General features: G+C 36.6%; 1 protein-coding gene and 1 pseudogene across 2 annotated transcripts; both read right to left on the bottom strand.

Annotated features, from left to right (window-relative positions):
- Positions 1–12,643: 12,643 nt before the first annotated feature.
- LOC107941850 (probable NAD(P)H dehydrogenase subunit CRR3, chloroplastic) lies at positions 12,644–14,493 on the bottom strand. 2 transcript variants are annotated; one of them, XM_016875475.2, is made up of 3 exons: positions 13,708–14,493; positions 13,480–13,625; positions 12,644–12,857 (listed from the first exon to the last, which is right to left on the bottom strand). In XM_016875475.2, exons 1-3 carry the CDS (start codon positions 13,950–13,952, stop codon positions 12,733–12,735), a joined length of 516 nt encoding a protein of 171 aa, XP_016730964.1. In that variant the 5' UTR covers positions 13,953–14,493; the 3' UTR covers positions 12,644–12,732. The 2 variants fall into 2 exon arrangements, with proteins under 2 accessions (XP_016730964.1, XP_016730965.1); XM_016875476.2 differs by lacking the exon at positions 12,644–12,857 and adding an exon at positions 12,933–13,314.
- LOC107941851 (uncharacterized) lies at positions 14,248–20,606 on the bottom strand (annotated as a pseudogene).
- Positions 20,607–23,455: the final 2,849 nt, after the last annotated feature.

Here is a 23,455-nt window from a genome sequence, read left to right as displayed (position 1 = left end):
ACTGAAGGAGTTAAAAGCACAGTTGCAAGAGCTGATGGATTAAGGATTTGCAAGACCGAGTTTTTCACCTTTGGGTGCTCCCGTATTATTTGTTAAGAAGAAAGATGGTTCGATGAGGCTATGTATAGATTACCGGCAACTGAACAAGGTAACTATCAAGAATAAGTATCATTTGCCAAGGATCGATGATTTGTTTGACCAGGTGAGAAGAGCCATTGTATTCTCCAAGATAGACTTGAGGTCTGGCTATTATCAACTGCAAGTTAAAGACTTGGATGTACCCAAGACGACTTTTAGGACGAGGTACGGCCATTATGAATTCCTTGTCATGCTGTTTGGGCTGACGAATGCGCACCGTCCGTATTTATGGATCTAATAAATATTATCTTTCAGCCATATTTGGATAAGTTTGTCGTTGTGTTCATTGACGACATCTTGATTTACTCCAAAGATGAGACATATAATGTGAAGCACCTGAGAATTATGTTGCAGACTTTGTGAGAAAAGCAACTGTATGCTAAGTTTAGCAAGAGTGAGTTTTGGCTCCAGGAAGTTGGATTTTTGGGTCATATTGTTTCGAGTGAAGGCATCCGAGTTGATACAAGAAAGATCTCTGCTATCGTCGAATGAAAACCACCTAAAAATGTAACTGAGGTTAGAAGCTTTTTGGGCTTAGCCAGTTACTATCAAAGGTTTGTAAAAGGATTCCCCATGATAGCGACTCCGATGATGAGGTTGCTACAGAAATACTTTAAGTTTGAATGGATGGAAAAGTGTCAGCAAAGTTTTGAGAAGTTAAAAACATTGCTAACCGAAGCTCCTGTTTTAGTATTACCTGAGTCTGGGAAAAGAGTTTGTGGTCTACAGTGATGCATCCTTGAATGGATTGGGTTGTGTGCTTATGTAAGACGGTAGAGTGATAGCCTATGCTTCACGGCAATTGAAGCCACACGAGAAGAACTATCCCACACACGACCTAGATCTTGCCGCCATTGTTTTTACTTTAAAGATTTGGAGGCATTATTTATATGGTGAGACTTGACGCATATTCACCGATCACAAGAGTTTGATGTACTTGCTGACTCAAAAAGAATTAAATTTGAGACAGTAGAGATGGTTAGAGTTAATTGAGGATTATGATCTGATCATTAACAATCACCCAGGAAAGGCAAATGTGGTGGCTGACGCATTGAGCAAAAAATCCTTGTTTGCTTTGAGAGCCATGGATGCTCGTCTGGCATTACTTGATGATAGTTCAGTCTTGGCAGAGCTAAAGGCTAGGCAGACATTCCTTCAGGAAATCTTCGATGCGCAAATTAATGATGATGACTTGCAAGAAACAAGGACTCAATATAAGTCAGGTATTGAATCAGATTTTTAGATTTGTTTTGATGGATGTTTGATGTTCAGAGATAGGGTTTGTATACCCAAGGACAATAAGCTTATTCGGAAGATCTTGCAAGAAGCGCATGATAGTTGTTTTCAATTCATCCGGGAAGTACCAAGATGTACAATGATTTGAAGAAAATATAATAGTGGAACAACATGAAAAGAGATATGTCTGAATTTGTATCAAGATGCCTAGTATGTCAGCAAGTTAAAGCCGAATATCAAGTGCTTTCAGGGTTGTTACAGCCTGTGATGGTCCCCAAATGGAAGTGGGACAAAGTTACCATAGATTTCGTGACAGGATTGCCATTAACTCCGAAAAAGAGAGATGCCATATGGGTGGTAGTGGATAAATTGGCGAAGTCAACTCATTTTATTCTGGTAAGGACAGACTATTCCCTTGATAGATTGGCCGACTTGTACATTTCTAAGATAGTAAGATTGCACGGAGTACCGCTGTTGATTATTTCAGACAAAGACTCGAGGTTTACTTCGAGATTCTGGAAGAAATTACAAGAAGCCTTGGGTACGAAGTTGAGCTTTAGCATAGCTTTTCACCCTCAGACCGATGGTCAGTCTAAGCGGATGATTCAGATTCTCGAGGACATGTTGCGTTGTTGCATCCTCGAATTTCAGGGTAGCTGGGAAAAATATTTGCTGTTGGTAGAATTTGCCTACAACAATAGTTTTCAAACAAGTTTGAATATGGCACCTTATGAGGCCTTGTATGGTAGAAAGTGCCGAACTCCATTGTATTGGATAGAACTTAAAGAAAGTCATATTCATGGAGTTGATCTGATTAAAAAAACTGAAGAGAAAGTTAAAGTGATACGAGATTGTTTAAAAGCGACATCGGATCGGCAAAAGTCATATGCTGATCTGAAAAGAATGAAAATTGAGTTCCAAGTTGGAGATAGAGTATTCTTGAAAGTATTTCCATGGAAAAGGGTGTTGAAATTTGGTCGAAAAGCCAAACTAAGTCCGCGATTTTTCGGACCATACGAGGTCACCGAAAGAGTTGGACCATTAGCATATCGTTTGGCATTGCCACCTGAACTAAAAAAGATTCACTATGTGTTCCATGTATCTATGTTAAGGCGATACCGATCAGACCCCTCTCATGTGATTTCACCGACCGAGGTTGAAATTCGACCAGATATGACCTATAAAGGGGAACTGGTTAAGATTTTAGCCCGTAAGATTAAACGGTTGAGGAATAAAGATGTGGCTTTAGTAAAAGTTTTATGGTATCGGCATGGTGTAGAAGAGGCTACATGGGAGCTGAAAGAAACGATGAGAAGCCAATATCCGAATCTATTTACTAGTAAGACTTTCGAGGACGAAAGTCCCTGAGGGGAGAAATGTAACATCCCAAAATAGGGCATAGTCGAAATAGTAGTTTTGGGACTACAAATTTGACATCAAAATATTTATTTTATGATTGTTATGAGGTGTAGAATATGAGAATATGCATGTGTTAAAATTTCATGAAGAAATTCTTTGAGTAAGGTGTCCAATTGGAAATTAGGGACTAAATTGAATAAATTGTAAAACATGGATTCTAGAAGCAATTTGTATGAGATTGCTTTAGATTATAAATTAGAAGGTCTTGGAGATCAATTTACCCAATTTCTAAGTTTTTGGACAAAAATGGGCTTGCATGGATGAAATTTTAAAGAAAGGGCTTAAGGGTATTTTGGTCATTTGCATTTTAATGAAATAAAATGGGAAAAAGAAAGTCAAAATCAGCCATCTTCTTCCCCATAGCTGCCGAAATTCCTAAATCTCCATAAGCTAGGGTTTTCCATATTCCAAGCTCAATAGTAAGTGCTCCTATGCCCCGTTTTTAATGCTCTTTATATTTTTAAAATCCCGATAACTTGCTCTCTCCATTCCTACCCATATTTCATGCTAGGGTTCATATTCAAAAATTTACCCTTGCATGAGTTACTTGTATTTTGATGGATTATGGAGGAATATGAAAGTTGGATATGTGTTAAACATCTTTTCCTAGGTGATTTTCATGAAAAACCCTTATAGGGACTATTTTGCAAAAGTTGTAAAATGTGTGGTAGAAATGAGAAAATAGTGGGAAATGTGGGCTGTCATAAGAGGGAAAAGTGTTCGGCTAAGCTTGGTTAAGATAGAAATTGCATGTGTTTCATTATACGAACCTAGGGACTAAATCGTAAAAACATGAAAGGTTAGGGGCAAAACGGTCATTTGGACCAGAGGTGGAATTTAGACTTGAAATGTATAATGTAAAGTGTTAAGGATTTAATTTTTTTTGTTATAGACCCCGAGGAACAAATTTTGGAGGTCGATCGAGGAAAACGAAAGGTTTCGGAATAACCGAAACACCGCTCTGAAATGATTGCCAAGTAAGTTCGGATAATTTAAAGTGAACTCCTAATATACCTAATTATATGATTTATGAATGTGTGATGTTTGCATTGGTTGATGGCATAGAAATACATGAAATGTAACTTTGATGATGATTTGTTGAAAAATGACTCGGTTGAGGTTAAAAAAGGAATTCGATGGATAACCATGATTGACATGTGAATTGAGATCCTGCATTTGTTGCAGTAAGGATTTAGCTCGGATGGGTAATCCGTTGATCTCGATTATGAAAAGGATCTAGCCTGGACGGGTGTTCCTTTGGATGATTGAGCCTTCCGAAGAATACATATGCATTTTGGAATTAGCCGGACGGGTAATACAATCGAGGTCTGAATTTAGCCTAGACTGGTAATCCCAACATCACCTTATGAGTTTACAATATGGGGGATTTAGCCTGGACTAGTAATCCTGCCATAAGATGTGAAGTTCGCGGAAGTGCACACCTGATATGATCATCCTTATGAATTGACGGTTAATAAATATTCCATCGAGATTTCCTAGACACTCAACGAGATTAACATGAAATACGTGTACAAAATGAATTGTTAAATGATGAGCTCATCTACGATAATTTATATGGTGCATTGTCATGTGATTAACTCTTTTGTTAAGTGCATTTGATAGGGAACCATGTCATACTTGTTGGTTTCCTTATCTATTATTGATGTATGCTAATTACTTGGTAAGCTTACTTTCCGGTTATTCGAGCTTAGTAATCATGTACATGCTTACCCCTCTCCTTTCTCTATTTTTTAGAGCTAAGTGACTTGTGAGGATTGGAAGACGGTAGGAGAGTCAGCACGCCATCATCTAGCCCAGCTTTGGTATAAAGATATTTCTATTTCGTTCAATGGCATGTATAAGGTTTTGAGTATTTTGTTATATGTGTCATTTGATTTGCCAAATGAAGGCATGTAAAGATGTATCTATCTTTTTTGTATATGGCCATTGGAATTGGCTTAATCGAAGTAGGCTATGACCTACAAATCCATGTATGTTTATACTCTTATATAGTGGGTTGCTATAATTGGTAATGAGTTACCAAAACGAGCCAAATTTTGAATGAATTACAATAACATGGAAACCTATAAATACTAGTTGGGAAATAACCTTGCATGTATGACACCAATGATGTGACACCCCTAATTTGACCCTAGTCGAAAAGTGGTTTCGGGACCACAAAACCGAGTCACAAAAATAATTAATTGTTATATTTTATGCTTATTATTTATGAATAAGTATGTGTGAAAATTTCATGCTTTAAATTTTGTCATTTGGATGTGAAATAAATAAAAAGGGGCTTATGTGAAAAATCTTGAAAATGTCATAGGTTAATTGGAAGTGGCTAAAAATTGCATGGTTTGAAGCATGAGGGACTTGCATGTCAAACATTCCTTTTTCTTGGTAGTGGACGGCAAGGATGGGCATGAATGACACATTTTGGCATTTTGTGCTTTGTATGTTAGTAAATAATGTTAATAATATATTTGTTTATATTAAAGAAAGTGGTTTCATAAAATAGAAATAATAAAAGTTAATGAAATAAATGAATAAAACATGTTTGAGGTGAAAATAATAAGGCCATTTCTTCTTCTTCTTGCCGTGAGTTGAGAAACAAAATAGAAACCTTTGAGCTTAGGGCATTCGGCAAAAGAAGACTTCAAATAAGGTAAGGTTCATGTTATTTTCTTTGAAAAGTTGTGAATTTTGGTTGGTTTTGAAGCTTGCAACAAGACCCATGTGAAAATTTTTGTGTTCATGAAGCATGTAGCAATCGGTCATGAGCTTAATGGGGTATATTTTGTATGTTTGATGATTTTGGGAGGATAATTGATTCTAGTTGAGTATGAACAAACTAAATGTGCTTGATGGCTCAAATGAGCTTGGAAAGTTGGCCAATGTTGTTTAAGTTCATGAATTAGGGCATAATTTCATTCGGCCATGGAAATTGAGCATGGAAAAAAAATCTGGTGTGGGATATATGAAGCTGAAAATTTAGTTTGAAGTGTGGTAATTGTGTTAAAGATGAACATTAAACCTTTATGTTTTATGGTCTTGTAAGTTAGGTGTAAAACCCATGGCCTTTTTATGCTTGGCATGGAATTAGTGGTTAAATGAGTTATGAACCTATTATAATTTGAAATTTTGATGGTTTTATGGAGAAGGGGGCATTCGGAAATAGAGGTTAAATTATAATAACCTCACCTTAGTGAATTGAAGTAAAATTTGACTTTTTATAGGATTAAATTACCAATGACCGAATGTGATGAAATTGTCAAGAAATAAATTTGATTAAATTAGATTCGGTTAATGGTGGGTGTATAGAATAATTGAATGCTAATTTGATTAACTCTCTAATGGTTAAATGTGTTAAACCTTAAAGCATGATTTAGTTTAACCAAGGGAGAACTTGTATATTTGTAGGAGGGCATGTTTGAACGTGTATTGATAATTGATTTTGAAGGTTCGGTTTTATGCCTTGATAGTTGGTTTTGAAGTATATGATGTCTTGGTATAAATATATGTGCATTCGGTTACTTTCATAACATGCATTTAAAGTGTCCTTTGGATGCAATTGCTTATGCACTTGAGGGTATATGAGTTAATTTTCTTTATGGCAAATTTGGATAAGAAGCTAACTAATAATATGCTAAGGTAGTCATGTGGATAATCGGCTTTGTGAATATTATTAAAGGTGTAATTAGTTATATGCATAGGTCATCGGTAAAATTGACCACATAACTAGTATATGTATATAAGGCGACATGGTGATACCTAGGTAAATGTATTTGGGATGGTTTTTATGAAATACCGAATGTGTGCAGATGTATCGAGGTGTTGCCTTATGTATGAGTTTCATTGAGAAGATTTACCTTGTTGTTTTTAATGATATAACAAGGTGATTAAAATAGTTTAAATTTTGTTAGTTAAACTCAAGAGCATAGAGGGGCAATTTTGGATAAAGAGAAAGTAAACGAATAGCCGTGGATATCTAGTCGTCGACCACTTCCGAGGTAAGTTTTAAGTGACTAAATGTTGAGTAAATTCAACTATAATAGGATATAATGAGTTGATTTAATAATATATGATGTGGCCATGATATGTCTTAAACTCAAATGGTAAGTTCCTAAGTGTTTGGACTTGGAAATTTAAGAGCAAATTGTAATAATTTGCTCAGGACAGCCGCAGTAACGTGATTTTAGAAAATCACTATAAATGTTTGGTGTGGAATTATAGGCTGAATAAAATATACAATCAAAGCTTAATTAGTCTAGTTTCTTATAAAAGAGACCGTGTAAGCAAAGGAATTTCCTATAAAGAGATATTTAAAGTTGTGTGAGACGGTGTCAGAATGACTCCAAAATCCCCTATTCTGTTTTAAGAAAATCACTATAATTTGTACAAAAATGGTTACAAGATAAAATTTATATGCTTAGACTCCTTAATGAGTCTAGTTTCAAATTAAATCAAATAGAACATACTTTGAATTCTGTACAATGAGAATTTTGATTCGTAGTGAAGACTGGTCAGATTAGTCAAACAGTGAAATAGGGGAAACTTTAAGAAAAATATGGTATTGATTGGCCAAACCTAAAATTCTGAAAAATTTATGGATGAAAGATATATGAGTCTATATTCAGGGAAAATTAACGGCAAGTGATTTGGAGTCTTGTAGCTCCGATTATAAATAATTTAGTGACCATTTCTCAGGAAAATAGCTCGTAGTGAATATGTGATTTTGTTGTAAACATGGATAAAACTTGTTTTAGTTGCTCATAAGCTATTGATTAAACCCATACTTGAATTCTAAATCGTGATATTGTAAGTTTATGAGTATTCGAATATGAAATGATAGTATGGCGTAAAATTGAATTATTCATTGGAAAGTGATGGTTGTAGATTCGGCCAAGACCAAGTTTGTACATGATAGTATATGTGGTATGTGAAGTATATTTGAATAAATGTGAAAGTGTATATATGTGATAAGGCCTAATGGCCGATGTGATGAATGTGAAAGTGTATATATGTGATAAGGCCTAATAGCCGATGTGATGAATGTGAAAGTGTATATATGTGATAAGGCCTAATGGCCGATGTGATGAATGTGAAAGTGTATATATGTGATAAGGCCGAATGGCCAAAGTGATGAATGTGAAAGTGTATATATGTGATAGGGCCGAGTGGCCAACGTGATGGATGTGAAAGTGTATAAATGTGATAAGTCCCGAAGGGCATTTGTGTCAGTACTATATCCGGGTTAAAACCCCGCAGGCTTTATGCGAGAATATTATCACTGATTAATGTCCGTAGGCTTCGTGCTCGTACTATATCCGAGCTCTAAAGACCCGATGACTACGTGTGGAGATTTTGTCCAGGTAAGCCCCGAACTAAAGGTTTTGCTGAAGATTCAAGTAAAGCGTAAGATTATACAACTTCACAGTAACAATTGGTAATAAATACGTTCAATGCGTTAAGTTGGTCAGGTATGTATTTTGAGATTATATTTAAGTTTGATTTAGACTAAATCACAAGGTCGTTATGTGATGCACATGTGAGTAAAGCAATAAGACTGTTCTATGATTATTGTGCATTTGGTCAATGTGGAAAGTCAGGAAAAAAAATATGTAATGTACCTATGATCATAAGAGGTCACTATCAAGTGAGAATTTATCTGCCTATTATATATGATGAGATGTGCATATTCGGTAAAGGGATGGTATGCCCGAAGGAAGAGTGAAATAAAAAATACGAACAACTATGTTATAATTTGATTGTTATCTGTTGACACTGCTTAAAACTTACTAAGCATTATAATGCTTACTCCGTGTACTTTGTTTCCTCTGTTTTATAGATCTCATTTGGAAGCTACAGGCTCGGGATCATCAGCAACTAGTCACACTATCACTATCCACTGTTTGGTACTGCTACGTTTTGGATTATCTTATGGCATGTATAGAATAGACTAGTAGTGAGAGGATATTTTGGTTAATGTATATAAGCCATGCGAAAATGGCATCTTTTGAATGTGTACTTATAGAAGTTTAAATTGTATCCCTGACTGTCTTTAGTACTTATCTAAAGGAATGTTCAAAAAAAAAATTTACTGTTCTGATATGAGTTTCAAGACTGGTAATGCCCCTTTATCTATTCCGGCGACGGATACGGGATTGGGGTGTTACAAATGATATGAGGTCTCCATGCAGTAAGTTTTATCAAGATCATTTACAAGGGTATAATTATGTTTTATTTTTTATTGGGTAACCATAATGCATAAGAAGTAAAATGGGGTGACCAAAAAGGCTTGGGAAATAGCCTATTAGGGTCTACATGGTTGGACACACGGGCGTGTGTCTAGGCCGTGTGTGACCCACGGCTCACTCCCATGGGTGTTTGCTATGGCCGTGTGTCCCCTGCACTTAAAACTTTAGGTTAGTGTAGTACACAAACAGGCCACACGGGCGTGTGCCTTGGCCTTGCTTAAAAGACAGTATTGAACATGGGCGGGCCACACAGGCGTGTGCCGAGGTCCTGCTGAAAAGTCAGTGTTGCATACAGACTAAAGGCATGGGTGTGTCCTAAGCCACACGGGCGTGTGTGACCACACGGCCCACTCACATGGGCGTGTGATACTTCTAAATAAGAAAATTTTCCTAAGGTGACCCAGGTTCATCGAACGTTCTTGGTTATGTTCCGCACTACCTATAGGTATTGTTTTAAGCCTCAAAGGCTTACATTAGGGACGAGATATATATGGTTGAAAAGTTTTAAATTTTGGGTGAAACTTTGTGACCCGAGTTGGTATATTGAAAATGTAAAGTGCCGGTAATGCCTCGAACTCTATCCTGGCACCGGATACGGGTGAGGGGTGTTACACTTATATGTTTGAAATTTTTCTAGGTTTCTAAATTTTTTTATATGTTATCAGTTTAGTCCCGAACCACTTCTAAAGCATGTTTTAGGCCTCGCAGGCCCTTATAAGGGACAAATCAATTGTGTTGAATGGTATTTGAATATAAATGCATAAATGTATGAGTTTTGTATGATAAATGACGTGTATTGATCGGTAATACCTTGTAACCCTATTCTGATAGTGAATACGGGTGAGGGGTGTTACAGTAATGGATGATTTAGTACATTATTATAAGGCTATAATATGTTTAACATATATGTGTGTATGGTATAGTTAAATTGAATTGTGGTAAATTATATGTTTACAAAAAAGGGTAAGTTTGGACATACATGAACGTAAGTGTTAATATATCATATATAACTCTTGTGTTTGGCTTGGATAAGTTGTCTTGAATTGGTTGTTGAAAATGATTAAATGTTGATGTAGGTGCAAGGTAAAAAGGGTAAGAAATAAGGCTTGGAAAATGGTCTTATTTTGTCCATACGGGTAGACACACGGGCGTGTGTCTTAACTGTGGCACACGGCCATGCTCAGGGTGTGTGGTTTGGCAGTATGTGTCCCCTGTGTTTGGCTTGGATAAGTTGTCTTGAATTGGTTGTTGAAAATGATTAAATGTTGATGTAGGTGCAAGGTAAAAAGGGTAAGAAATAAGGCTTGGAAAATGGTCTTATTTTGTCCATACGGGTATACACACGGGCGTGTGTCTTAACTGTGGCACACGGCCATGCTCACGGGTGTGTGGTTTGGCGGTATGTGTCCCCTGTATCTTAAAAATTTAGAAACAGAATGCTCAGAATTTGTCACACCGGCAGAGACACGGGCGTATGTCTCAGCCGTGTGTGACACACAGCCTAGAACACAGGCGTGTGTCTTGGCCGTGTGAAACCTGCACCTAATTTTCAAAAATTAAATTGACCACACGGCCCAGCACACGAGCGTGTGGCTGGCCTTATGACTTAAGTTAGAAAGTTACACGAGTAAGGACACTGGTTGGGCCACGACCGTGTGCCTCACATCGAATGCCCACACGGCCTGAGACACGGGCATGTCATTGGCTGTGTAAACCACACGGCCTGGCCACACGGGCATGTGTCCTCTACACCTTAAAAAATATTTATGTGATCTCAGTTTAATACCGACTCAATTCTAATATGTATTTTGGCCTCAAGAACCCATATAAGGGACATTATGATTGATTATGATTGATTTTCGAAAATGAATAGTAAATGACATAAATTAATTGTAATTGAATTGTAAACTCCGGTAATGCTCCGTAACCCTGTTTCGACGACGGATACGGGTTAGGGATGTTATTAAACCCGTGTATAAAAGATCGCCTATCGACCAATATTCTCAAAGCCTTTGTATACGAGTTATGAACTCTATATTGTTAATTTATTAGAATGACATTTTGTATGGGGCTCAACATCTGCTAACTCAGAGAACAACTCAACTGGGTCAATGTTACCAGGCAAGCAATACAGGACGATCATAGTCTTCATGTCATCATCTTTTACAAGTTTCATCTCCCTATATTTGCACAGATTTGATGGAACTAGAAATTTGTAAAATAGTCTGAGCATCTTCCTCTCACAACGTCAAGCAATTTCCACGCCAATCTTTTGTTTGATTTCATCAAGTTTTACACTCTTGTTAAATCTCATTCCTACTTGATGACGCGATTCAAGTATACAACCAACTTATGTTTGGAAAATTATCACATCGAAGTGGATATATATGAAGAATTGGTTATTTATCTTCGATAGAATATCTATAAAATAAATTAAAAATAAAAATTATATATATTAGTTCCTATTAAAACAATTCATACCAGTTTAAAACAACAAAGAAATTTTTTATCAAACAATATAACTTGCATCTCATACTATTAATTATCAATATATAGTCACATAATCATACATAATAATAAAATAAAATGAAAATACATAAAAATAATTACAAGCTAACATTATCAATTCAAACTTGTTTTTTGAAGTTAAAAAAAAAAGAACTTGAATTCTAAAATGGAAAACAAATATTGTTGATCTTCAATCTTAATTTCTAACAACTTTTTTTTTCTCTCTCATTTTGTTCGGAACTCATAAACAACTAAATTTTTTTTAGTCAAGAAAGGGGTTTATATGGGGGTTTGGTGTTGTCACACTATCAGGCAACACCCATAAAAAAAAACATTTAACCTTTTTCTTTAACAACGGCTAAACATTTTAAAATTTCAAACCAATGTTGTCAACCTAGCAGGTGGTACCATAACACCAGCATTTTTTACCCTTTTTTTTTCTTTTTCTACCACCTTTAAAAAAAAAGAAAAAACACTGGTGCTATCAATTTGTTAGTCGACATCAAAAAAAAATTCACTTTGTATTTTTGGTTCAGTATATCCCCGAAAATACATGTATTATTTAAAACTTTATATTGATGCCACCAATGTGTTAGGTAGTACTACTTAAAATATTTTTTTTTTCAACGGCACAATTAGCTAATGGTTATGGGAAAATTTATAGTGCCACTTGACAGCTTGTTGGCACTTTATTTTACTGTAAAAATCGACCCATGTTGTATCATTTTCGTATTTAATTTTTTTTATATTATTTAAGAAAAAAACCCATATTTCATCAATCTCACCTCACTAATGAGATCCAAGCAGCACATTAAACTCCAGTTGAAAAAAGATTTGCATGAAAAGCTATGAAACAGTTACCTTTGTATCCAAAGGGGCCCTAATAGTTTTTAGGAGTAAACTTTGCAAATTACGAACCTAAAAAGTAGAGGAAGATGAATTTATATTGCAGTTGTTAATATTTCATTTTAGGGTTTATGAGGAAAGGTTTTAGATTTTCGGTATAGACTAGAAGACACATGAAAGTCTTTAGGTAAATTTGGTTTTAAGATCCAGTGCTATTTTTTGGCATGGTGATATTATGATTGAAGCTGCGGTTGATTGGTTTAAACAAGATGTGAACAGTCTTATACACAAAACATGATATCCAGAAGAATAAAGCAAAGTGGTTTCACATGATGAGGTCATCGATTAGGGGGGTGCTGAATGGTAGCTTTATGACCCCAGAAGCAACTAGTAGAGAAAAGGTCCAAATTGGTAGGATCCATTGTAGCACAACCAACAGGATTGTTTTTCCTGCACAACCAATTTTCCCATTAATAAAATCAATCATACGAGTCATCTATCAAAACAAATGAAATTTACCACTAACCGGATGACATTACGATTTATGGGATGCAACCTCAACAGTAGTCTAGGTCACCCCCACCCTCATTCGTAGAAGTTGAAAGTCCAGCACTGCCCATCTCTTTTCCAACATATGCTAAGTGTGGGTTGCTTCTAAATGCAACTGCTAATAGAGTGTTTGAAGGCTGACTAAAGGTGTAAAATTCAAGGTTAAGGCTGCATATTTGCTTAGCTTAAGTCTTGGCATGTAACAATTGATCTTAATTCGATATCATAAGTCAGCAAAGTGAGGGGTGGAGACCTGAGCTAATGACAATGGCAGAAAATTATCTGCATTCTAACTTGGTAAAAGAGTTGAAGTTTCTAGATCATTCAATTGGTTGCTTGTTTTGCGCTATTCTGCAAGCTATTATCAAAAGCAGTATTAAAAAAAAAATCATATTGCCTACCTCTTATACCTAAATATGCTTCATATACATCTTAAACTTTCCGTCTTACAAGTAGCTTTCACCTTTCAGTACTAAAACTTATCTGAACTCGATTGAAAGAAAATAGAGAGAAAATGAAGTACCGGAGGAACGGAAGGTTGCTTCAGTAGTGGTACCAATCCACTCCCCAGTCTCGCGGAGCTTCTTTTCAATGTCTCCTTCAAATTTACCACCAGTGACAGGCAAAAGCCCATCGAATATCGTCTTCCTCCTTTGCTCCTCCAAATCACTGCCCATGTTTAAACAAAACAAACATCAAGCTTATTCTCAATTACCCATAAAAAACAAAGGGGGGCTGAAGAAAGATATGCCTGGAGTCAGCGTCACGGAAGGAACCAGCACCAATGGCACGTTCAATCTGGACGACAGAGGGAGGAGGGTGTGGCTTTTGTTGCCGCAAACGTTGTCTCCTTTTTCTTGGTCGAGTTGCTGTTTTGGGTTTTGAATTTGTTTGGGTTTCTTGTGGGGAGGGTTTGTCAGTAAGAGAGGCAATGGGGGGATGGATAACAGCTTTGGCCATGGCAATGGATATACAACTGCAGGATAAGCAAGCCATGCCTTTTCTTTTTTCTTCTCACTTTTTTTATGTTCTCTGTTTCGTATTTGGATTTTTATTATTTATTATTTATGGTGTTCTGCTCCGGTAACTGCCGAAGGATAACTTATAAAACTATCTATAGAGCCATTGGCTGGTCAGAAATATCTTGACAAGATCTTTAACGTACAACATTAGAAGCAGGAGGTACAACCCATCATCAGCTAAAAAGCACATTGTCTGTCATCACCACTTTTTGTACTTTTGATCTTAATCACACTATAAAGTTGTTCATTGATATTCGTACACGCAGCAATCAGTTGAATTCTTCAAGGTTTCCACAATATCTGACATGAGTTTCATTATTATGATAAAAGGCAAGGAGCTGACTGCATAAAACTTTTGTCACAAAAACATGGGCTTTCCAATGAAATTATACCAATGCGATTGTTATAACTCGAGAGAAATGGCTCCTGCTGAATAGAACAAAAATGATTGTAGGATCTGTACAAAGGCCCTAAAAACCTAGTATTCATGTTGGCATCACACAGGCAGATTCCTTAGCAGACGAAGTGCTCGTGTCCAGTGTGATCTTTGCGATAAAACAATCTTCCTCAACGCTGGCACTGCCCCAGCAGCTATGATTGCAGAATGATTGTCACTGTCCATACTCAGATTATACAGTATTGATAAGGCTGCTTCGACTGCTCTGTCACTCCCTTGTTCAATAAGATTCACAAGTGGAAATATACCAACCTCAGATGCAACAGCTCGGGTGGAATCCACAACCCCTTCAGAAATTATTCTGTTAAGTTCAACAGCGGCGGATTCCTGTGTTTCTGGAGAAAGAGACAATTTTATCTGCTCTATAAGTCTTGGGATTGTCTCATAAAGAGTTACCTCCATGTTGATTGGATTCTCAAAATCTACATTAGGATTGGATATGGAGCACAGTTTAACAAGGCAAGCGGCAACCCAATCTTTGTTTCGAAGAGGGATATCAGACTTAAGGATTTTGCGGAGTAGTTTGATGAAATGGGTAGAGTCTATTTTTTGGCAAAACTGTTCCGAGTCAAGAAGTTTTGTTAGTAGCCTTGAAGCTGCAGAGACTGCAAGGCCAGCTTCCTCAATTTCAAGAGCATATTCGTCTAGTTCCTGACCTTCTACATCAGCTTCCTTGTCTGCAAAATAGAAAAGGTATATGTTCTCACAAGTCTACAGTAGTACAGCTCAAGTGTTTTCAACTAAGAATTATTTGCCCTTACCTTTTACAGCTTTTTGTTGAAAAACAGCTTCCAAACCAGACGATACATCTACTTTGATTATTGTTTCCATGCTTGGTTCAATTATTGTTATGAATTCCAAGATAGAAGCTGCTTTTCTTTGCAGGTTTGATGGTGATGTCTTCAGAATCTCAATAAGGCGAGTAATGACAGTAGAGTCTAGCAATTCTTTCCTACAATACATTTCCAAAATATACATCGGGTTAGTGTTACAGTCAAGAACCCAAGGATTCAACATGAATATCCCAAAACATTAAATCACTAGGCAAATAAAAAACCTTTTGTAGTACATGCTTTGACAATGGAGCCTAAAGTAACTAAGGGAACATATATAAACTCCACCGTCCCCCTTAAGAGCTACTGTCAGTTTCAGTTTCATTGAATCAACTTGGGGAGAAAATAGATAAATTGTGGAAGAAAATAATTTAGAGCCAAGATGAGAAGAAGTAATAAAACTTTGAAACCCTGCATTACCAAGATAAGTGGATCTACATAGAAGACAACAGAAAGAGGAAAACAATTAATATGTTTCCCAATTGATTATCTCCATGTATCTCCTTCAGAGTAAGCAATCATTTTGGAAACAGAACAAGATCCAATGGTGAACACCATAATGATGAAGCATCATTTTTCAAATAAACAAAGATGCCAGAAAGAAGAGGGAAAAACCTGGAATCCATTATTGACACAGGCTTATCTCCAGTCAATCCGGCAGAAGCATTAAGGCTCCTTGCAGCATCTATACCCATCTTTGAACCATTAACTGGTTCATTGTAGAACTAGATACAACAGTATACTAGGTAAGTCAATAGAAAAATATAGGGCCCAAATTATTCTTTGTGAGCGTATGGGTGACTGTGTTTCGAAAACTTTGAATCATTGAGGTTGCTTGCTTTGTTTTATGCTGTTATAACCATTTTAATAAGAAAACAAGATATTAATAAAAATGAAAATGGCCAAAAAGATCTTTCCGAAAAAGACAACCCCAAATGCCATGCAACTAAAGAAGCAAAACTTAAGGGGTCTAAGTTTAAAAATTGGAACAGATGGAAATGTCTTTTATCATTTACATTATGCTGTAAAAATCGATTGGCTGACTAACCTTTGACTTCATTTCTTTACTAGGGTCTAAAATCCTAGCAAGTATATCCAAGGTCTGCAAATCCAGCAACAATCCATGTCAGAAATATCAAACTAGAATTATTACAAATTACCACTTGAGAAAACAAAGATTGCCTTCACCTTTTCCATCAAGCTTCCAGAGGTTTCTGAGCGTTTCAGTGTACAAACTAAAGGGTGTAAAATACCTTCAGCTTCAAGTACATGATAAAGAGAAGGGCTGCAGCCAGCAAGAAACTTCAGAAACATTTTATTGTATCTAAAACCTAAAATATGAAGCACATGTTGTGTTACTTAGTTCCAGAAACTACCACTAAAGTAAAAGGAAATGATACATGGATAGAGATGTGGATGTGAATATGAATATGAATATGAGAAGATATTGTCAAAATTACTGGCATGACTCAAATGTTCAATAAAGAAAATTCCATAACACCAATTCGACACATTAAATGCTACCAGCATCAATGCCAATGAAGCAAATTGAGAAATCACAAAAAAAAAATAAAAAAAATAACTTTGTAACAGATATTAAGAGCCACAACTTTACAACAAAATGTTACAAGAATAAGACTAGGCCCTATTCTGGTGAGACCATCAAGAGACGATGGATGCATATAGACAACTCGCTGTTAATAAAGTAGAGAGACAAAATGTGAGCTTCCTCCAATACCCAAACAGTAACCCTGGGAGTTATATTTCTCCAGAGGGTTCAAGAAGCATATAAGAAAGCACAAGAAGGCTCACTAAAAACTCACTGTCTTTTAAACATGAACAAAGAAAGACAAAACAATGACTCAATAATTCATAAAATAATATTGTGAAGTAAAGGAAAGGCCAAAATCTGGGTCAATGTGTACTTCAAGAAATGTCTGCACTTGGTAAAATTTTGCCCATTTAGAACTGAAGGCATTATCTACCAAGACTACACAAAGAGAAAATATACCTGACAGACAACCTCTCCAAAGCGTGGATCACAGCTGATCTGACAGCAAAACTGTTATGGTCTAAAAGCCGAACCAAATGCTTGATAGCACCAGCTTCCTTGAATGAAGTCCGCATATGTTCATTGATAGATGAGTCGGCAATTGACTCAGCAGCTCTCGATATGGCAACCTCATCATTAAGCTCAAGTATCAAAACTAATCGAGCCACACCATCTATCCATGGGAGAAGAGTAAGTCGGTTATCAGTGGGGATATCAGACTGAGATTCTCTTTTCCATCCAACTCTATAGCCCCTATGCGAGCAAGAAACTGTTGCTGTGTGCGCCCAACTATTGCATTCTTCTTAGCTTCCTCTAACTCAGCATTCTCACCAACATTCAACCCAAGAAGTAATTCAGAGGCACCAAACTTTGAAGGTCCTTTGGAAGTCTGCTCAATCTCCATCTGGCATAGTAGGCCATGAATATAATCCTGGCTTGAAAGACTTGTAAGCAGCTGCACCAACCATGGGAACAGGAACCAGACCTTCCTCTATGACAAGAATTCTATAATACTGATCCTTAATGAGTTCCAATAAAGCATTTCTAGCTTCCTTCCGAATCACTTTAGATCCTTCCATGTCAGTTTTTAATAGCTTTGCCTGCATTAAGAGTAAGAATGTTTCATCAGGTGCCACTGAAATTTAGTCTAAGTTTCACTATGTTGCATTTTCAATTCACTACAATCCAATGATGCAGTAATGCGTTCTAAAAATGAGTCAACAACAATGGATACAGTTTGCTTCTGTGAGATACACAACCATCATCTACTAATACAATTGAATTTATGAACTTTTTGGAGACTAGTTAAAAATTGAATTTAAAGGTTAACTTTGGAAAGGAAGCAGTGCATGCGAAGAAAGAAGATTATAAACAAAACAAGAATGTAACTGCATGACAGCAAACAAAATACAAGTTTCCTGGTAAAGGTATATAAACAATGTCATACTTCACATTTGCATTTGACAATTTTGGTACGTAACATCATTTTGATTTGGGTAAAAATAAGAAAGCTTTGCAAACAATATAACTGAAGAGGATAGACCAGAATGCACAAGTTTTTAGACACACAAAAGATTATAACAATAAACAAACATCATCTTGTTCAAGGAAAACAAAAGCTATAGCATATTTACATTAAGTCACTATATTGCATGTAACAATTCAGCATGTAACCAGATAACCCTTCAGTCAATTAATTAGAAAACAACTACCCCCATTCAGCAAAGATCCTCACCAGTTTCGGAATGATACCAGCTTCAACCATCATGCTGTGATTGTAATGGCTCAAGGCCAAATTTGACAAAACTCCACCAGCTGCTTCCTTCACTTTTATGTCATCATCATCGAGGGAATTGATAAGAAATGGTAGGATATCTGAGTTAGCAATTTTCACTCTAAGTTCTTCATCGACAGACAAGTTCCACAAAGTACACATACTTTGCTCTTTAACCTGGAAAAGTGAGTTCATAATGTCTCAAATTTCAGCAAACAAGATAAATGTGATGAACATTCTCAAAGGTGAAATACCTCCTTTGTACCTCAGAAGTCAAGGAAGGTCGACTCAGTAAACCAGTTATCCCTTCTATTGCTCCACTTTCTGCTACTATATCTTTGTACAAATTGATTGAAGATACTGATCGTAAAAGACCAGCAGCTGCTTCACATGTAGCACTAGACTCAGAGTTAAGAAGGTTCACAGTTAAGTTTATGCAGCCTTGGAACTGCATAATAGCATCAATGCAATTCTTTCCACCTAGTGAATATTTCCATAGTGCAACTATTGCCTGTTCTCGGTCAAGAGCGTCATGGTCTAGCCCAAGCATCCGTACAAATAAAGCCACGTAGTTGTCACCTAAAGTGGAGGAGCTACTGCTTGTCCCTTCACCAACCTGGAATTAGTATAACAAGCTGCATTATTATGTACCTAAAATTAATAAACATTTCTTATCTTAAGAAACCTAAATAAGAAATAAAAAAGAAAGAGGAGTTGGGAAAAAGGAGAGAGAGAAGTTAGAATAAAAGTTTAATTTTAATTGCAAGTACATTCCAAAAACTTATGGGAAAAATAAAAAAGGAAAGAGTTGCAAATTCAAAGACTAAAAGTAACCATCTAAAGTTTCTCATGGTCCTTAAAAGCTTCAATTTAAACATAAGACTAAGAAAAAGAAGACATGAGGCAAGAGTCTAAAGGCAAAGCTCAAGAGGTCAGCAATCAAAGTCTCTCCTAACAGCTACCCTTTAAATTGTATGAAGCCAACAATGAGATGATAACACTCAATCTGTTCTGCAGGGAAGCATAAGCCCGATCCTTATGTCACCTTTCAAATGTCTAATTATCTCATTCCAATTCAAATAAATAACCTACAAACCTTCTATGCGTAACATTTCATCAAGCTCAATTATCGTTCTTTAACATCGCTCAAAATCTAGAACACTTAGACAACCATTATTTGACTTCCATTCTTAAGATTAATTTCGCCAAAGCTCCATAAAACCCATCTACAGTGAAAACTCTATGCTACACTAATGATATGGTCTTAACAGGCACAGAGGCCCAAATATGATCTGTATAGCCGACCACCATGGCCAAAAAACAAAAGAACTACTACGTTCTATCTGAAAAAGTAAAGTTCCCAATTTTTTATCCAAAATCAAAACTTTATTCCTTCGAATATAGAGTAAACCCCCAAACAGTTTTCCAGTGAAAATGATAGTATTAACAAGTTTTAAAGGCACTTCATTTGACCAATAAGTTACATTCTGAAACCATACAGTTTCTAGTTTCTAAATTAGAAACATCTTTCATCCCATTAACCAAATAAAAAACAATATAAAAAGAAAGAACAACAAACAGAACAAGCTCTCGAAGTCAAATTATGAGGACCCAGATGGGAAAGCAAGAAGCTTAGACTTGGGAACTTACAGAAACAGCAGCAGATTCCTGTGGGTTGGCATCAATGGAACCACCATCATCACTAACTTTCCTAAGGACTGTGCGGAGCGAGCACGACTTGGGTTGGAGGAAACCGTTCCAAAGATGATTGAAATGGAACTTTGTAGAAAAGGTAGAGTATTTTCTCCTGGGTTTGGTGGTTGTAAACACATGCCGGGGATTGAGCAGCTTAATGTTAAAGTAAGGTGAGAGAGTAGCAGAGGCAATCATTTTTGGCCTAAAACAGTGAGATTGGAAGCGGTTTTGCGGGTGTGTTAGGTTTTATATTGTTCTTCTCCCTGTAGAACTGGCACTTCCCTTGGCCTTTCCTCACTGGCCGGATAATGGAATGTACTAGATTTTGCCACCGGATATTTAAGCTTTCCTTTTTTTACTTAATTGATGAATAAGCCCTCAAGCTATAATTTTTGAATTAGTTGCCCAAAATTTCTTTTCAACCACACCCTCCGTTTAAAAAAAAAATTCAACTTGTGTAATTATATACAAATTTTAAATTTTATATTAAATAAAAATAAAATAAATTATTATTTAATATTATATTTATCACCTCTCCTCTTTCCCCATTCATCTTCATCTTCATCTTCATCTTCATCCTTCCTAATTCTTCCATTTCATATTATAAGCAAGATATATATATTTCATTTGATGCGTTCTTTTATAACAAAAGTCATTCATTTTTTTAGAGAAATGTATTTTTTAAGGGTGAATTACACCAACAATAACTCAACTTTGGGGTAACTAACACAATAATCACATTAGTTTCATTTCAGTCACTCAACTTTAAAAAAGTGACAAAATAATCCTTTTTGTCGTTTTCTGTCACAACATCACAGCAAAGTGACATGGCAGATGACGACGTGCTTGGTGTAAAAAAACCCTTCGATTGGTTAGTTACCACCAATTTAACAACCATATTAGCACCAATTTAGGGTTTAAGAAGAGAAAAAGAATAAAAGAAAAAAAGAAGAAGAGAAAAAGAGAAAAAAATGAGATGCCTCCAATTTTGAAATCAACGACAACTGTCACCGTCGCCAATAGCTTCCCTACGCGAGTTTTAAAACTGATATCTGCCCAGTCCAACCCTCTCATCGCTAAAGAAATATTCGATGTCACCACCACCCAACTCGGATTTCATCACTCTTACTCTTCCTTCCTCGTCCTCATTCTCAACTCGACCGTTCCAACTACTTCTCTCTTGTCGACGGCCTTCTCGTTCATCTAAAATCTGATCAATATCGGGTAACCCCGACTCTCTTTTCTTACCTCATCAAAATCTACGCTGAAGCTTATTTACCTAAGAAAGCTTTCAATGTGTTCTACAAATGCTTGAATTCAACGTTAAGCCTGTACCAGACACTTAAATCATATCCTTAGCTGCTTGTATCTTATCGTAACTTCATCATGCTTGCTTTCGAATCTGGACTAGACACTTAAATCGTATCCTCGAGCTGCTTATATCTTATCATAACTTAAATCGTATCTTACCCAAACCTGGCCTAGACGTTATGGCCGAATCTGTTGATGTCACATGCAATGGAATTCGAAAACTAGTTTGTCGAGTTAAAACCGTTCCAGTTAATTAGCCTTTACTTTAATTTCAAAGTAAAAACGCATATTTTTCGAAATGTCTAATTCATATTTTTTAGCGGAAGATTTGAAACCACTTATTTTAGAAAAACCCGTTTGATCATAAGGAAACCATGTTTTATCATGCCTTGTAGTAATAAATCGTAAAATAATTTGAGAAATCGAAAATTTAAAGCCAGACGGTCCAAAGTTTATAAATTACTTCAAAACCCCAAATAAGTAATAAAATTTGAAAATTTGTAAAAAATAGTCTAAAATTTACGTGTGGCCACCGTCGAGTCCTCCACTGCACTGATCCCTCAAGTCTGAGGACTACCTATACAAATTAAACAGAAAGGGTGATTTTCGCAAGCTCAGTATGTAATCCCCACAGAAAACATGCATACATAAACACATCAGAATACAATCATTTACAATTCGGGCTCGAGCCTATTACAGACCCCCAATCAGATACAATCTCAAAATTATATTAGGGCCTTGGCCCATATCAGACACAGAATGCAGATACAGTAAATCAGAATCCTACCCACCAGCCTCTACACACCATCTCAGTCCAGCCCTACACATTATGTGGGGATTAAATCAACTCACCCACCCTACACACCATGCTATACCGAATTGCGGCACATAATTAGAAATTTGCAGCTGAGCTACCAGATAACAAGCTTAAGAGCCTTTCAAATACTTCCTCCAAACATCATCAACCCACCCCAATACAATGCAACATACCATAAATGACATGCAAATATGCTAATAACAGAACATACATTCAGTTCAGTACAGATATCAGGCTCAATTAGACACCATACAATCAGATCACATAATTAGGGGTTTAAGTAAAGCTTATCGACCCTACAGTAGGTTCACAGTCGACTTGGGTGACCCGTGCAACCTTACAGGATATTTTAGAAAAATGGGCTCACACACCTATGTGCCTACACGTGTGGGCCTACACCCTCGTGTGGCCCACATGGCCTAAACTAGCCTTGGCCGTGTAGATCACATGGCCTGGCCTAAAATTCCACACGCACATGTGGACTACCAGTGTGGGCCTACACGGCCCAATGGTCCAGCCGTGTGTCACACACGCCTCATCTGGCATCACCGGTCGTGTCGCGTGTGCATGGCCTGACTCTCCATCACGACTTGCTCACACGGCCACCACATGCCAAACGTGTGCATCGCAGTTTACTTTTTGGCTTTTGAATCCCTTTTTTGTTTCGTACACATTTTCGTTTGAGTTAAGAACTTCGAGCATTAGAACTAAATTGACCAATCAACACCAATCAGTTACTTCGATTAATCAAAATCCGAAACCAAATACTCATCCTAAAGATGAAATTACCGCAAGCTTCGAATCGATTCGCACAACAGTACGAAGAGAGCCTTAATCCTCGCGATGTGTTGCTGTCAATAACGTCAATATAACCCCAATCAAAATTTTCACATCCCAACTTACAAAGTATCAAAAGTTCACTTACAGAAATGATGGATAACGAAAACTTAAGAACATAGAAACTCCACAGAAAAATCGGCAATAGCACGAAATTTAGGAGAAAGGGAGCAGAGAAACTGACGTCATTTATTTTGGAAA

This window comes from Gossypium hirsutum, unplaced genomic scaffold (assembly GCF_007990345.1).
Source record: "Gossypium hirsutum isolate 1008001.06 unplaced genomic scaffold, Gossypium_hirsutum_v2.1 scaffold_158, whole genome shotgun sequence".
NCBI lineage: Eukaryota > Viridiplantae > Streptophyta > Magnoliopsida > Malvales > Malvaceae > Gossypium > Gossypium hirsutum.
Note: the sequence above shows the minus strand (reverse complement) of the source record. Positions and strands in the feature narration are given on the sequence as shown.

Coding starts and splice junctions, on each gene's coding strand:
- LOC107941850 (XM_016875475.2), bottom strand. CDS start 13,952: ATGGCTTGCTTATCCTGCAGTTGTATATCCATTGCCATGGCCAAAGCT. Junction 13,626..13,707: donor TTCCGTGACGCTGACTCCAG/GCATATCTTTCT, acceptor AAACATGGGCAG/TGATTTGGAGGAGCAAAGGA. Junction 12,858..13,479: donor AGCAACCTTCCGTTCCTCCG/GTACTTCATTTT, acceptor TTGGTTGTGCAG/GAAAAACAATCCTGTTGGTT.